This window comes from Sciurus vulgaris, assembly GCF_902686455.1.
Source record: "Sciurus vulgaris genome assembly, chromosome: 11".
NCBI lineage: Eukaryota > Metazoa > Chordata > Mammalia > Rodentia > Sciuridae > Sciurus > Sciurus vulgaris.
In genome coordinates, this window is record NC_136472.1 from 17,441,136 (window position 1) to 17,456,926 (window position 15,791).

Genomic DNA, 15,791 nt, shown 5'->3' on the forward strand with positions numbered 1-15,791 from the left:
CTTACTGAGCAGTACACTTAAGATTTGTGCAACTTTCTGTAAAGACTACCATTATTTTCAATAAAAGTTTAAAAAGTAGCATCAGACTGGCATGTAAGAAATTTTTAAGTAACCAATCCATCCTAACAAAACTAAAAAATCTCAATAAATTTAAAAATCAACAACTCATCTTGGCTCTATAGAGGTGAGGTCACAATACACAGTACTTTTCTTTTGCACATCTGTAGGTTTTTCCTTGAATGGTGTCTGAATGTACATCTCTGTGTCTATCTTCCTGGAGTTCTCAGAAGATCCAAGCTCAGACAAGGAATAAAGAAATACAGCAAATCATGGAATAGTCAAAAGAAAACTTAGGTCTTCTCTAAAGATATAGTAGAAATGGGAGTATAGGTACACTAGGACCTGGGAAACCCCATGGTCTGTATGTTGAGATAAAATCTCAATCTCTTGAGTCACTCATGATCTTAGTGGAAATAAAGTATGGAAGCCACAGGGGACTAAAGCAAGGACCAAGTGTCATTGAAGTCAAGGAAGACAGAAAAACAGCTGTGAAAACAATATGGCACTTAGAATTCCATTTTGGCATAACTCCTTCTTTTCCCTTGGCTAATCAAAATCCTGTCCTTTCAGGCTTGAGTTTCCTAAAACTGTAGCTCAAGGAAATAGCAGTAATGCCTTTCTAATCTCAGAGGAATTTCTCATTATCAAATTTCTAAAAAACATTATATGAATCTCCTAACTCTTCCTCGTATAGCGATACTCTTAGAATCATTCATTTATTGAATACCTTTGTAAAAATGTTTATTGTCAACTTATTTTTAAGGGGAATATTTGGAAACTGGAGAGACATTCTCTTACGATCTGTGCTTATTTTTATGAAGTGGGTGGATACAATAAAAATTCTGTGTTCAGTGATGATCTTTTCTCTGAAGAAAAACAGAACTAGACAATGAGACAGAAAGTCAGTGAGGCTTGGGTATGGTCAATTGTACTCTGAAAGGATGCTCAGAATCTCAGTAGATAAAGAGTCAGCATAGGTCAGAAAACCAAACCTGGCTCTGAGACTCCCTTCATGAGGTGTATTGTAGCAGCAGCCTGACTGAAATGAGGAGATAAATAAATTCTGTAGCTACATGGGGAGAAAAATATTTTAGACCGAAGGAAGGAGACTGAAGATTCTGAGGCAGGATCCTGCTTCGCAAGTCTGAAGAAGAAAAAGTGATCTGAGTAAGGAGAGGTAGGAGATTCCAGGTCTCTTAATCTATTCCTTGTGTGTTCTTATGCTGTTTCAACAAGTAGATTTTCAAATCATTTAGAAGGATGTGCCATATATGATAAACACCAGGAGTGACAAGATCAATGTCCTGTAGCAACTTTTATCTGAATAAGTATTATCTGTTTTCTGAAACAAATTGGAAGGCTCCTAATTACACACGCAAAAATTCAAATTCTTGCCAGGCACAGTGGTGCGCATCTGGGAGGCTGAGGCAGGAAGATCACAAGTTCAAAGCCAGCCTCAGCAACTTAGTGAGCAACTCAATGAGATCCTGTCTCTAAAACAGGGCTAGGGATGTGGATCAGTGGTTAAATGCCCCTGAATTCAATCTGCAGTCCAAAGGAAAAAAAAAACAACTCAAATTCTTTTACCTAATGACAATAAAATTTAGACTTATGTTTTCAAACTAAAAATTTGAAATTTTTAGACAACCAAAGTGGATAGCCCTTTATCTCTCAAAAAATGTCTTAATTTCTAGCTGCCCCTTGCTTCATGAAAACCCCAGTTCATTTTAATTTTACCTACTTGTATCTTAGCCTTCCTTTGAGATTTACCACCTCCAGGAGACTATTTTCAAACTCTCTGTTTACTTTTTAAGGAACTGCTGGAAAGCTTACCTACCTAATCACTCCTGTACCTAGCATCCAGTACCATGAAATTCCCCTTCTCATGCTAATCTCTCCAAAGCAGGACTCTTAGAATTCTCAATTCTGCATGGTAATGTGGACTGGCGCTTATCATCATGCAGCAGCTGAAGGTTTAAAACTAGAATTTCTAAGGCAGAGGTAGTGTATAGGGGAGATGGTCTTATTATATGCAGTTGCAGTGGATTCAAAATTCTCAAAAATATTTTCTTAAAAAATAGCATTAATATCTTCCCTATGAGACCTGATCTCCTGAGCATCTGCCTTCTTGAGGGAGTTGACTCCAATTTAGTCAGAGGTCTTTGGAAAATCTCTCCTATGTGCTTTGCAGCATTAGTTAATGAACTATTTTTTTTTAAAGGTGTTACCATAAGGCTGAGTTTTGATGATGGGGTCACTGCACTACCTTCCTGAACACCTGAAGAGGTAAAGAAGAAGGACAAGCCTACATTTCAGGGTAATTCATTTTCGGAGCAGAAACCATGTTGGTTTTGTAATTCACTCTGACAAAGGCAGCTTTTACTTCTTTAGAGAGGCAGGTGAACTTGGTTCCTAAGTTGCATCCAGGAGCCCAGGTATGCAAACATATGTTAAGAAGCATGGAAAATATCATCGCTAAGCTCATTGGGGAAACAATTCAGTACAAATAGAATTTAGTCAGAGTTCTTTAGTGTTTTCCAGTTATGGATTTAACAATCTGTGTTTTGTTGTCTGGCATGGACATTTTGAAACATCATGGAAGAGTTTTGGACTTACAGAGGTTAGAATGAAGAGGATCTGCTCCTCCAGGTCTTATTCTTCACTATGCACAGCTTATGTAAGGGGAATAGGAAAGTGTTCTCCAAGCACACTTCCCTCATTCTGTTCCTCCTCCTGCCCAAAGTCAAAGGTGCACATGACATGATGTTTTTTTTTTTTTTTTTTTTGTCTATTAAAATCTCTGAATCACATAAACTGGGAAAAATAGCTTAATAAGCTCTTCATAACTGCCAAATACTATTTCACACAGAATTTCAAGATGAATATAAAGCTTAAGAAAGTAACGAGTATCAGTTTTGTATGTAGTTCATGATCTGTTTTTTGCAAAAGCAATTAGTTGCATGCAAAGATGTGTAGGGGAAGAATAGAAGTTCAGTGGATTAGGCAAAGAAGAGTGAAGGGAAGGGGGGGCATAAGAATATGGAATAATTTGGACAAAAATCAGACATAACTTTCCTGTGTACATATATAAATATACCACAGTGAATCTTAAATTGTGTAATAAGACAGGGATCCTAATTAGAATAAGATTTATTTTGTGCTTGTATAAATTTATCAAAATAGATTCTTCCATGATATATAACTAAAAAGAACAAATTAAAAAACCCCAAAGATATATATATTCTAATATCAACTATATACACTTTTTCCAAGAATTAACTTTATTGTGTCACCTAAAATGTTTTCTTTCCATCTTCTTCTAAAATGCCAAAAATATAAAGAACTTGAAATTATTTTCCATGTGTAGAATATATGAAAACATGACAGGTTGAAATGTTTTACTACTAAGGTGTAGATTTTCTGATTAATCTTCAATTATGTTCCCTCAGGATTTTTCTGATCCAAGTGCTTTTGCTTCTGATACTACAGGAAATCAGTAGTTTTTCATTTCATTAATGTTCATTTAGCCAGCAGGGTACAATGGCAAACAGGAGCAATCCCTGATACTCGGGAGGCCATTTGGGACAATTTAATGAGAACTTGTCTCAGAATAAAAAAAATAGTGTTCATTCTTCAGTATTGTGAAAATAAAGAAAAAAATCAATATTTATATATCTATATCTGAATACCTATTTATTTAGATAACACAATCCTTTTAAAATCTTTTTTTTATCAGGGGGGAAAGTAGTTAAATTATTTTCAATAGTCTCCCTTATCAAATCTTATGAATATCTTAGGTTGTTTTACCATTGAAATTGTAATGAAAATTTCAAGGTTCCAAATAATAGGCCGCCCTTCCTCAATTTTCCTTTTTTCAGTGTCCTGCCTTCCCCTTCTTTTCCCTGATCTTTCATTCCTTCTTTTTTTGTTCTAAATTTTTATTCATTGCATATTCACAAGAAGCACAAAGATAGTACGTAGAGGTCCCCAGAGTCTATGCCCAGTTTCACTGATGAGAACATCTCTGGCTACTGTAGTGCAACTTTAAAACCTGGAAATAATGCTGATATGTGTGTCTAGTTCCACACCATATTATCACATGTACAGATTTGTTTGAACATAATCACAGTTAGGACATACTGTGTCACCACCACAATATCTCCCTGGAGATCCACCCATGGTGTTGGTACACCGTAAGTGTGTTCACTTGTTGTCACTGAGCAATGTACAGTGTAATAATTCAACAGCTGCAGGATGTTAGGGTAGTTTTAAGTTTTTGCTAATTTACATGAAGCAACTGTAAAAAGTTTTATGTAGTTATTGTGTGCATATAAGTTTTTATTTCTCTCAGATAAGTGTCCAGGTATGCCCTTTCTCTCTTCAAATATTTATTTCTCTCTCCCGGGTACCTGGTAGCAAAGATTAGGTCACAACACCCACTCAGTATTTAAGAATTGGTCTGTCCTTTGATGGACTTCAAAATTCAATGGAGAGTAATTGGATTAATGGGTATTTTTTAAAACATTGACACCAGGACATGAGGTGGATCAGAAAGTGGGTCCCAAAGGAGAGAGAGTTGTTTGATCCTGTTCCAAAGCTCAAGTTCCCTCTTGCCACTAAGGCATCTATAGTTATCTTCTGGATAATTTGACTGTTTCTATGGAATCTAAGAGAGCAGAAAGGAGGTTAAATTGTTAATACGCTAAATCTGGAGTGAGTGTAGATATCAGCTTGAATTCATAGATTTCATGGAATGTCCTTTTCTAAGAAATGGGTGTTTTGAGATAAGTAAGATGGAAAAGTGAGAGGACTTGCCTTAGGTAGCCTCCAGAGTTCACTTCTAGCTGTAAAATTCTGATTTGGGACAAAAATCATCTTCTGACTAAAGAGAACACTAAAGTACCCAGGGGAGGTTCAAGTAAATAACTCAGATTGTTCACAGAGACTTCACAGGTCCTCTGGGGTAGAACTCTGATGGTTGGCTGTCAGGTTATGCTGTGTGACTTTCATTTGTTTGTTATTTCCACAATCCCACAATGCTGGGGACTCGAACCTGGGCCTCCAGCATGGGAGTCAGACACTCTACGTGATGTACTATATCACCAGCACTGCTATGTGACTTTTAGAAAGTAAAATTCAGATATAAAACTAAGAAGGTTTTACTTAGAATGCATTGCATAAAAAAAATCTTATTTTTTTCTCAGCAGATTAAAAAATGGACTATGGAAATCAAACTTTGGTGACTGAGTTTTTTTTCGTGGGCTTAACAAATTTGTTTGAGTACCAGGTCCTCCTCTTCCTGACCTTCCTCCTTGTTTATCTTGTTACTCTCCTTGGAAACCTGGGCATGATCACTCTCATCTGGATGGATTCCCGACTCCAAACCCCCATGTACTTTTTCCTCAGTCATTTGTCCTTTGTGGATGCCTGCTCCTCTTCCATCATTGTCCCTAAGATGCTGACTGACATGTTTGTGGAGAAAAAAGTGATCTCTTTCTCTGGTTGTGCGGCCCAGCTGTGGTTTTTCGGTCAGTTCGTAGTGACCGAATGTTTCCTTCTGGCTTCCATGGCATATGACCGGTACATGGCCATCTGTAAGCCCTTGCTGTATGCATTCATCATGTCCCAGTGTGTCTGTGTGCAGCTGGTGGCGGGGCCTTATGCCATGGGCCTTATAAGCGCTGTGACCCATACAACCTTTGCCTTCCGCCTACCGTACTGTGGTCCAAAGATCATCAACCACTTCTTCTGTGATCTTCTTCCTGTTATCTCCTTGGCGTGTGCGGATACCCAGGTCAATAAATTTTTGCTTTTTGCCTTGGCTGGAGCCCTGGGAGTTCTCAGCGGTGTGACCATCGTGGTATCCTACATTCGCATCGTGATCGCCATCCTGAGGATCCGCTCTGCTGATGGCAGGCGCAAAGCCTTCTCCACCTGCTCTTCACACCTGACGGCCGTCTCCATCCTTTACGGGACTCTTTTCTTCATCTACGTACGTCCAGGCTCTAGTTTCTCTCTGGATATCAATAAAGTGATTTCCCTGTTTTACACTGCAGTGATTCCCATGTTGAACCCACTTATCTACAGCCTGAGAAACAAGGAGGTCAAAGATTCCTTCAGAAGGATGTTGGAGAGGAAGAAGCTTCGAATTGGCAGATAAACTAGGGTTCCAATTGTACCACAGATAGAGATGTAATACCTCATGAAGCCCAAACCACTGGTCTGGGTGATGGGAGCCCCAGATTTAAGTTGGCATTCCCTTTTAATCGTGTATCTCATTGTTAAGTCTTAACAAAGTCTTTGATCCGAAGTTTCTTCTTTTCTCATCAGCAGGAATAAGATTTGAAATTCAGACTGAGATGGGGGGGATTGGTATAATCATCAAATTGAGAAAATAATGCCAACATTTTTGACTAGGAAATCAACATTCTTTTCAAACCTGAATACATGTAAACCTCATAACCAATGAGATTAACCATACCTCAGTGCTGGTACTTAGAACCAAGTTCTGCTGTTTGGTCTTTTTATTTTTTTAATTTTTTTTTTAATATTTTATTTTTCTTGAGTCTTTGAAAATGTAAATTGCTACAAATGGTGTTACTTCGTTAGAATGCAACCATGGTGCTTTGTAAAATTTCAATTTGATTATAAAGGTCTCCGTGTCAAAATATCAAGGAACCAAGATGGAGTGTTAGAGTTTATACTATCGAAAGAGTACTGGGGAAGTGTCTTTAAAAAGGGTAGGGATTGAGACAGATGAAGACCTTCTGTTTTTGTGCATAGCTTTCTATGAAGTCTGCATAACATTGTTGGGATAAGAGAAGGAGGAAAGGACCCTCCACAAAATGGTAACAGGGACTTCATATTTGCCAGAAGAGGGATTCTGTTTGTTTGGAGTTGATGTCTTTTGAAGCTCTTTTACTTCATATGTACTGCAGTGATAGCAGCACCTGGTCAGGATCCTGCCACCCAAGTACATGATTTATGTGTATGCATTACGGCATGCACTGCAGTTCTTTAATAATCTGGTAGGTTACTATTGTTACTGGTTTCTGTATTTCTGTCAGGGCATTATTTGAAAGATGACAAAACTGATAGTTGTGAGGATTCAATCTATTTCCTTTGACCTTGTCATTTGAGTTCATGTTTTTTTATTCTTCTAATATAATATTCTTTCAATCCTATTTCTGTGTTCCTTTACTAGAACAGAGCAACTGATGCAAGAAATGAGGGGAACGTGTGCTTGATACAGGTGTAAGGCCCATTGAGAGCCCCACTCTGTCTTTTCTCCGAAGACCTTCATTGACAGGCATTTAATTTTAGTCCACAGAACTTGAAGGGTGCAAGAAACTTTAATGTCCTAGAATTTTTTTTTCCATTTTTTTTCATCATTCTTTTTGCACTGGATGCTGTCTGTCTTTACCAAGGATTTGGGGCAAAATTCAGGATGATACTATTCATGTAAGGGGGAATGGGAGTCAAAGAACATGGCCATTGTGAATGAGTGTAACATTATTATGTGTTTCCACCATGTCCCAGTTATTATTATGCATATTGAGTGGGAGTAAAAGTGCTTGTGGAATTTACCCACTAGAAGAGTTAGAAAAACAAGCACTCAAAAAAAAAAAAAAAATTCATCAATTTGATTATAAAGGTCTCCGTGTCAAAATATCAAGGAACCAAGATGGAGTGTTAGAGTTTATACTATCGAAAGAGTACTGGGGAAGTGTCTTTAAAAAGGGTAGGGATTGAGACAGATGAAGACCTTCTGTTTTTGTGCATAGCTTTCTATGAAGTCTGCATAACATTGTTGGGATAAGAGAAGGAGGAAAGGACCCTCCACAAAATGGTAACAGGGACTTCATATTTGCCAGAAGAGGGATTCTGTTTGTTTGGAGTTGATGTCTTTTGAAGCTCTTTTACTTCATATGTACTGCAGTGATAGCAGCACCTGGTCAGGATCCTGCCACCCAAGTACATGATTTATGTGTATGCATTACGGCATGCACTGCAGTTCTTTAATAATCTGGTAGGTTACTATTGTTACTGGTTTCTGTATTTCTGTCAGGGCATTATTTGAAAGATGACAAAACTGATAGTTGTGAGGATTCAATCTATTTCCTTTGACCTTGTCATTTGAGTTCATGTTTTTTTATTCTTCTAATATAATATTCTTTCAATCCTATTTCTGTGTTCCTTTACTAGAACAGAGCAACTGATGCAAGAAATGAGGGGAACGTGTGCTTGATACAGGTGTAAGGCCCATTGAGAGCCCCACTCTGTCTTTTCTCCGAAGACCTTCATTGACAGGCATTTAATTTTAGTCCACAGAACTTGAAGGGTGCAAGAAACTTTAATGTCCTAGAATTTTTTTTTTCCATTTTTTTTCATCATTCTTTTTGCACTGGATGCTGTCTGTCTTTACCAAGGATTTGGGGCAAAATTCAGGATGATACTATTCATGTAAGGGGGAATGGGAGTCAAAGAACATGGCCATTGTGAATGAGTGTAACATTATTATGTGTTTCCACCATGTCTCAGTTATTATTATGCATATTGAGTGGGAGTAAAAGTGCTTGTGGAATTTACCCACTAGAAGAGTTAGAAAAACAAGCACTCAAAAAAAAAAAAAATTCATCAATTTGATTATAAAGGTCTCCGTGTCAAAATATCAAGGAACCAAGATGGAGTGTTAGAGTTTATACTATCGAAAGAGTACTGGGGAAGTGTCTTTAAAAAGGGTAGGGATTGAGACAGATGAAGACCTTCTGTTTTTGTGCATAGCTTTCTATGAAGTCTGCATAACATTGTTGGGATAAGAGAAGGAGGAAAGGACCCTCTACAAAATGGTAACAGGGACTTCATATTTGCCAGAAGAGGGATTGGATTTTGCTAACTCACTGTGTCTTCTGGTCTTCAGGATATTTTTCTTTCCTCCGTATATTGTGAGTGTTTTCGGAATGGAGAGGGCTGACAGCAGGAGGAGATTATTTAATGGTTTGTTAGGAGATGTGATTTACTGTGAACTGTATAAGTACTAAAGAACATTATCATTTTTGTGGTTCATTAAAATTCTTGTTACTGTTTCAACAAGTGATTCTTGGTTGCCTAAGACAAAAGTTATTACACCACATACTTTTTTTTTTTTTTTTTTTGGTGCCAGGGATTGAAACCAGGATTTCTTAACCACTGAGCCATATTCCCAGCCGTATTTATTTTTTATTTTGAGACAGGGTCTCTCTAAGTTGCTTAGGGCCTTGCTGTGTTGCTGAGGCTGGCTTCAAACTTGGGATCCTTCTGCCTCATCCTTGTACACAGTATTATGCTATTGAATTTCAAAGGCAGTGATTCCTCTGATTGCCTGAGATCAGGAAAAGCTTTTTGGATAAGGTTAATTAGCAGATATCTTTAGTACACATGGAATTTTGATTTCCTGTGTTTCCATAAGTGAGAAGGAACTGTCAGAATAGGTTAAAGAAAAGGGGCCATATGTTGTCATGTGGGGATGACACATTGACAGACCACAAAAACATACAATGCTCTATCATGGGAGCAGACGCAGTCAAGTCATATTCTCCAGGATTAAAGAAATAATATTGAAAGAGTCCAGGCCTAAATCTTCCTGAAACACTGAGATGATTGAAAAGTTTATATGGAAATACAAATGATAAAAATACCCAACTTAATCTTGAGGAATAAAATTGAGGTGGGGGATCTTTCTCTACTGGTGATAGACTTATGAATATATAGCAATCCAGACAGGATCAAGAATAGACTAAGGTCCCGGTTAGCATTGCAGAGAGTACAGATGTATTATCTTTATTATTAGAGTATAGACAGATACTGTGCATAAGCACTTTATTGATGGTAAGGTAATAGGGAATCATGAGATTTTTAAAACATGGCATTAGACCCATTGGATGTTTGTATGAAATAAATGGAATTTACCCTTATCTTTCAGCACACACCAAGAACACATGAAGTGTGTTCATGTGAATGGCAGGGACATAAAGCATGTAGAAGGCACTATCAGAGAACATATTTAGGATCTGTGGTAGTGCCTAGAGGTAGGGATACATATTTTTTAAATCGAGTACAAAAGACATAAAATTTGAAGGAAAATATAGGTATCCTGAACCATGTTAAATCCAATTTCGATATATCAAAAGTCACCATTAAGACCATGAACACTCAAGCCACAGAGTGGGAAAGATATTTATAATATACTTAACCAACATATTTAGGATATATGAATAATACTGTACTTTAAGAGAAGACAGGCAACTTACTGAAAAAGTATACCAAGGTAGACACTCTACTGCTACAAAGTTTTTAATTTCACTAGAAATCAGGGAAATTACAACTAAACAGGCAATGAGGTACCATTATATACTCGTCACAGTAGCTAAAATTAGAATTATTGGTTCTCATACACCACTGAGGGGAGTGTGGTGCTATCCCCTTTGAAAATGGGGATCATCACTCCATTTTAATTGGCACATATCTTATCATCCAGGATCTCCTTATCTTGACTCTCAGCTTGACTAAACTTTAGGTAGGTTACTTTTTGACTAGAGGCCTCTGGCCTCCCTTTCCTGGGAATACTTATTATAGAGAACTTGAAATGGCCTATTCTTTCTTGGTCTCATTGAGATGAATCATTTCCCATTTTCTTGTCAGTTTTACAAGGCAGAAGTGTCTTCCTCAAGGACTTGGAACTGTTCCCTGAACATGTAATCAATCATCAAGAAAGATAGTGCCCTGTTGTCCCGTCTTATGAGAAGACCAGGAGGCTACCTGTAGTTTTTGGCAATTAGTAAACGGATGGTCCAATCAAGTACCTCCAGTACTTATTCACTAGCTCTCTCCAGTGTTTAAAAACTCTTCTGTCTTTTGTTCCAGAGGAGCTGAGTTCACTATCACTCTTCTATTGCAAGAGTTTTGAGTAAAATCTTCCCTTCCTTTCTAACTCTGCCTGGAACAATTTTATCCTGACAATTCAATTGTAGTTTGATCCCTGGTATATTACCAAGAATATAGCAATAAAATAATAAATGCAATATTCATATCATGGAATATTAGCAGTAATATAAAATATATGAACTATAGATTTGTTCAACAAAGGACGCATGTCACAAACTAAATATGGATGGTGGTGATTCTCTGTTCTGATGTGAGTGGTGGTTATACAGGCGTTTTTATTTTGTTATAATTCACTGAGCACTAAATTTAAGACTCATGATCTTCTCATTCAAGTGTTATTTGTTGGTAAAAGTTTTAAAAGGCAGTGTCAATGCTGTTTTTCTTGGTTCAACCTCTCCTGTTAGGAGGGGCTCAGATAATATCTGTTCATAGACGACAAAACTTCTTCACATGTTCCAAAGCAATTTTTTTCCTGCCTGCCCTAGAAAAAGGAGCTGAACTATCACAGTGGCACTGGGAAGTAAACCAAGTTTAAGTGGCTAAACTCAAGCAGTCTTTCATAAAATAAATGACAGTTTACCCAACTCTCTAAAAAGGCGGAAAGAAATTTTGTCAGTCATTCATGTCTCTGGAGATTCAGGATCAGAATCAATCAGAAAACTCAGCATTTAGTCTTCTGTTGTCCAGATATTTATTTTTGATACATGAGAATACATTTTTCTGTGATAAGCAAGGAAAAGATTGTACACATTATTATTCTGTGTAGGATTTCCTCTCCAAGTAAAGTAATACTACTTGGAAAGAGATCTAGCATGAGAATTGCCCTGTGGGACTTTGATTTCCCATTACCTATCATATCCTCGCTACTCAAAGTGTGAAGAGACCACATTGCTGTCCTCTGGGAACTTCTTAGTCATGCAGACTTACTCTTTATTGATTGAATCAGAACTTGTATTTTAACAAGATACCAGGCAGTATGTAGATATATTAAAGCCTGAGAAGAAATCTTGTACAAAGCCTGAAGTTCAGAGGTTCAGGTTGTAAAGATTTAAAGTAAAGGATAAGATTATATGTGTATGAAATTCTATAAAATGAATAGCCTATGGGTTTATCTATCCTAGATCCTCATTCAAGAATGAAGAAAGAAAAAAAAAATACAGAGTTGTGAAATAATACTTTACAATCAATGCAAGAGAAGTATACTGGATTTAGAAGAAAGAACAAATGTTAAGTTATTAAAGAATAAGGAGGTGGGGCATGATGGCACATGCCTATAACTCCAGAGACTTGGGAGGTTGAGGAAGGAGGATCACAAATTCAAGGCCAGCCTCAACAACTTAGTGAGACCCTGTTTCAAAATTAAAATAAATAAATAAATAAAAAGTACTAGGGATGTGGATCAATGGTTAAGTGCCCCTGGGTTCAATCCCTGGTGCAAAAAAAAATGCTTGTGTGTATGTGCAAACACATGTGCATGTGTGTGTATGTGTGTGCATATGTGTGTACATAAGTGTGAGTGTGTGTATGTGTGTATTTCCTTATCTAAAGAGGAGGCCATGAAGATGGATGAGGATCCAATAGCATCTTATATTGCACAGGCATTCATGAGGATGACTGATGTTGAGTAACATCTTTCCAATGACATTGGTTTCTGAAACCTGTGAGTTGACTGAGAAGTCCTGAATGAATGGATGAGTAACTACTTCTGGGATGAGTAATGGATGAGGTAACTACTTCTGGGAACTTCAATGCAAACAAAGAAGATGCTTAATTTGCTCCAGAAAGAACTCCCGCTAGTTCCTTGGGAAGATTAAGAATAAAACCAAGTAACCCCTGGAAGCCCTGACTTCTCTGTGCAGTGGTACAGGGGTCAGGGGATAGACTGCAGGCTGCAAAGGAGTCTGGTTTACACTCCATATCAATCTTAATTCTATTTGTTATTTCCAGCGAAGAAAGGACCTCATCAGAAAGTAAGTGTAGGTCACGCTTAACATTCATTTCTTTCTCTCTGTCTACACTTTGAGAAGTTCAAAATGAATCAAGTGGATTTATAGGAAAACAAATACAACTGATGTTTAAAAAGTAACATAGAATGATATTATAGTCAGACCATCACTGGTTAAAATGCTGCATTGAAATCCAGCAATCCAGTACTGTGAACTCCTGAAGGACAGACAAAGAGGTTAGGATCAGGTTGAAGACATTGTCCAGTACAGGAGCTTTACTCTTCCTGAAGCCCTTGGGAGATCCCAGGTTCCCTCCTCTGGAAGTGGTCTAGTTGAAAGTCTGGAGGCTCTGAATTCATACCGAGCAGTCAATCTCATCGCCCCCCAGGAAATACAAGCTCTGGGGCTTGGTTTCAACACTCCACGCTCAGAACCTTGATTACTTGTTTTGTGGATGCAGATAACCTTGTTCCTCACCCTGGTTTGAGCGCACATCAAATGTGTTGATGTTTGTAAGGAGCTCAGGGAGTCTGTTGAGCTCCAAAACCCCACAATTGCTGTTCCCAGTCTCATACACATTGTACCCCCAAATCTTCTGTATCATGAAGTCAGTCACACCCAGTCTTAGCACTGTATGATAGAAAGCAATTTTCTAGTTTGCCAACATTTCTGTGGTTTTTGGGTACATAGTTTGAAGATTTGATTCTTAAAGGGTGAGGTTGGGGCTAGAGTTCTTTTTAGCATCTTCGAATTTTAAAAATCTAAAGCTCCAAAGATATACCTTGTCATTTTCCCCCCTATTTCCTACCTGATAAGGGTTCATAGATTTCTTGCCTCTTCTCGATTCACTCCCAGATCAATTGATTGTGGCTCTTTTCTTTTTGTAATTGTTGCAATTGTTTAAGGAATGGCTTTAGATTCTTCTTCTTGGTGTGGATTTGGATTATTTTTTAAATAACAAAGGTAATACATTTATATTTTCTTCTTGTCTTAAAATCTTAATATCATGGTAAAATTGGGGATCCATTTGATTATTTGCCAGTGCATTTTCCTGGTCCTTTTTTATCTCAGAGGTCATGACTGCTAGTTTGTTGTATTTTCTTCCACACTTTTGTGTTATTTACACCCAGATTTAAATAATTATCTTTAAGTAAAATGTTGATTTTTTTAAGATGTAATTTTTATTCATCATTCTGTAAGTTTCTTCTCTTAAATCTGTATTTGAATAATGACTATGTTGGCAACCTAAAACCACCTTATTTTTAAGCTTTGGTACATGATACTCAGGTTTATTTTGCTGCTATTGCTTCAGACAATATTTACATGGAGCCTAGTTTTGCATCATTTTGAAGAATGGGTGGTGTGGACATCATTGTCATTCCCCTGAGTCTCCTCAGGGTCAAGACTCGGTAGTGGGATTTTCTGAGTCATCCCATAAACACTTGAAAACACCAAATGGCAATTCATAGGATATTACCACACAGAGGCCCCTTGCCCTCACGTATCCTTGATCATGACTTCCGCTGCCTCATAGGTATTTCGCGTTTTTGTGTTTCTCAATACTTTGTAGGTGTGATGGGTGGAAATTGTATATAATCATTGTTTCAATTTGGTTTCTGTTTTTGGTTTTTATTTTTCATGCTTATTGAACTTTGCAGATTTCTTTAGTGATATATGTATACACACACACACACACACACATATACACACACACATATATATACGTTTTGTTCTTGTCCATTGCTGTGATGGGGTTTGTTAATGGTTTGTGATATTTTTGTGTGTGTGTTCTGGTTTTAACCCCTTGCACTAGATGTTGCATTATATCCCCAGTCTGAATATCTTAATTTTATGTAAAGTGCATGTTGGCAGACTTTCACTTAAATTTATAAGATATAGTACAATCATACTTCCTTCATTTTGTTAATGATTTTATGCTTTAAGAAGAGCTTTCAAATATAAGCAACAATAAATGTTAGTGAGGATGTGGGGAAAAAGGTTCACTCTTACATTGCTGGTGGGATTGCAAATTAGCGCAACCACCATGGAAAGAAATATGCAGATTCCTCAGAAAAATTAGTATACTACAGAGATGCAGGCACATCAGTTTTTATAGCAACTCAGTTCAAAATAGCTAAGCAATGGGACCAACCTAGGTGTCCTTCAACAGAAAAATGGCTAAAGAAAATGTGATATACATACACAATGGAATATTACTCAGCCATAAAGAAGTATGAAATTATGGCATTTGCCAGTAAATGGATGGAACTGGAGACTGTCATGCTAAGTGAAATAAACCAATTCCACTGTCCCCACAAAAAGAAAACCATTGTACAACAAAATAGTAATTCTGTTTACTGTTTCTTGTCTTATATTTAGAGTTAAGATTTTTTAGTTTTAATCATGTTGGGTAGAAATTCAACAGCATTTTTTTTTCAAATGCATTCAAATATTATAATACCTTTTGATGACTAATTCATTTTCATTTCTCTGTTTTGAAATAAACATTTATTTATGCTAAACTGAACTGGTATGTATGCTTAGGTCAGCTTTTGGTTTTCCTGATTTTTCTATTCTTTCCTACTCATTTCCTTTTCTGTTCTAGGAACATTGCTTTACTCTTGCAGCTTTATAATTTTTGTTGACTGTTGGCATAGAACACTCCCTCTTTCGTTTTTCTTTTAAAAAATCATTTTGGCTAATTTTCAGCACTTTTCCATATTTTAAAATTGGATTATTTCATTTAAACTTATTTTTAGATTACAGTTGGAATTGCATTAGATTTCCATGTAGTTTGGTAAGTATCCTCACTCAGTCTAGGAAAACCAGGAGTCAGCCTGTGTTCTGACCAAACCGGCTTTA

General features: G+C 37.1%; 1 protein-coding gene across 1 annotated transcript; it reads left to right on the top strand.

Annotated features, from left to right (window-relative positions):
* Positions 1 to 5,275: 5,275 nt before the first annotated feature.
* LOC306638947 (olfactory receptor 5G25-like) lies at positions 5,276 to 6,220 on the top strand (the record flags this gene model as incomplete). Its single annotated transcript, XM_079102399.1, has 1 exon — positions 5,276 to 6,220. The coding sequence occupies one exon, from the start codon at positions 5,276 to 5,278 to the stop codon at positions 6,218 to 6,220; it is 945 nt and encodes a 314-aa protein (XP_078958525.1).
* Positions 6,221 to 15,791: the final 9,571 nt, after the last annotated feature.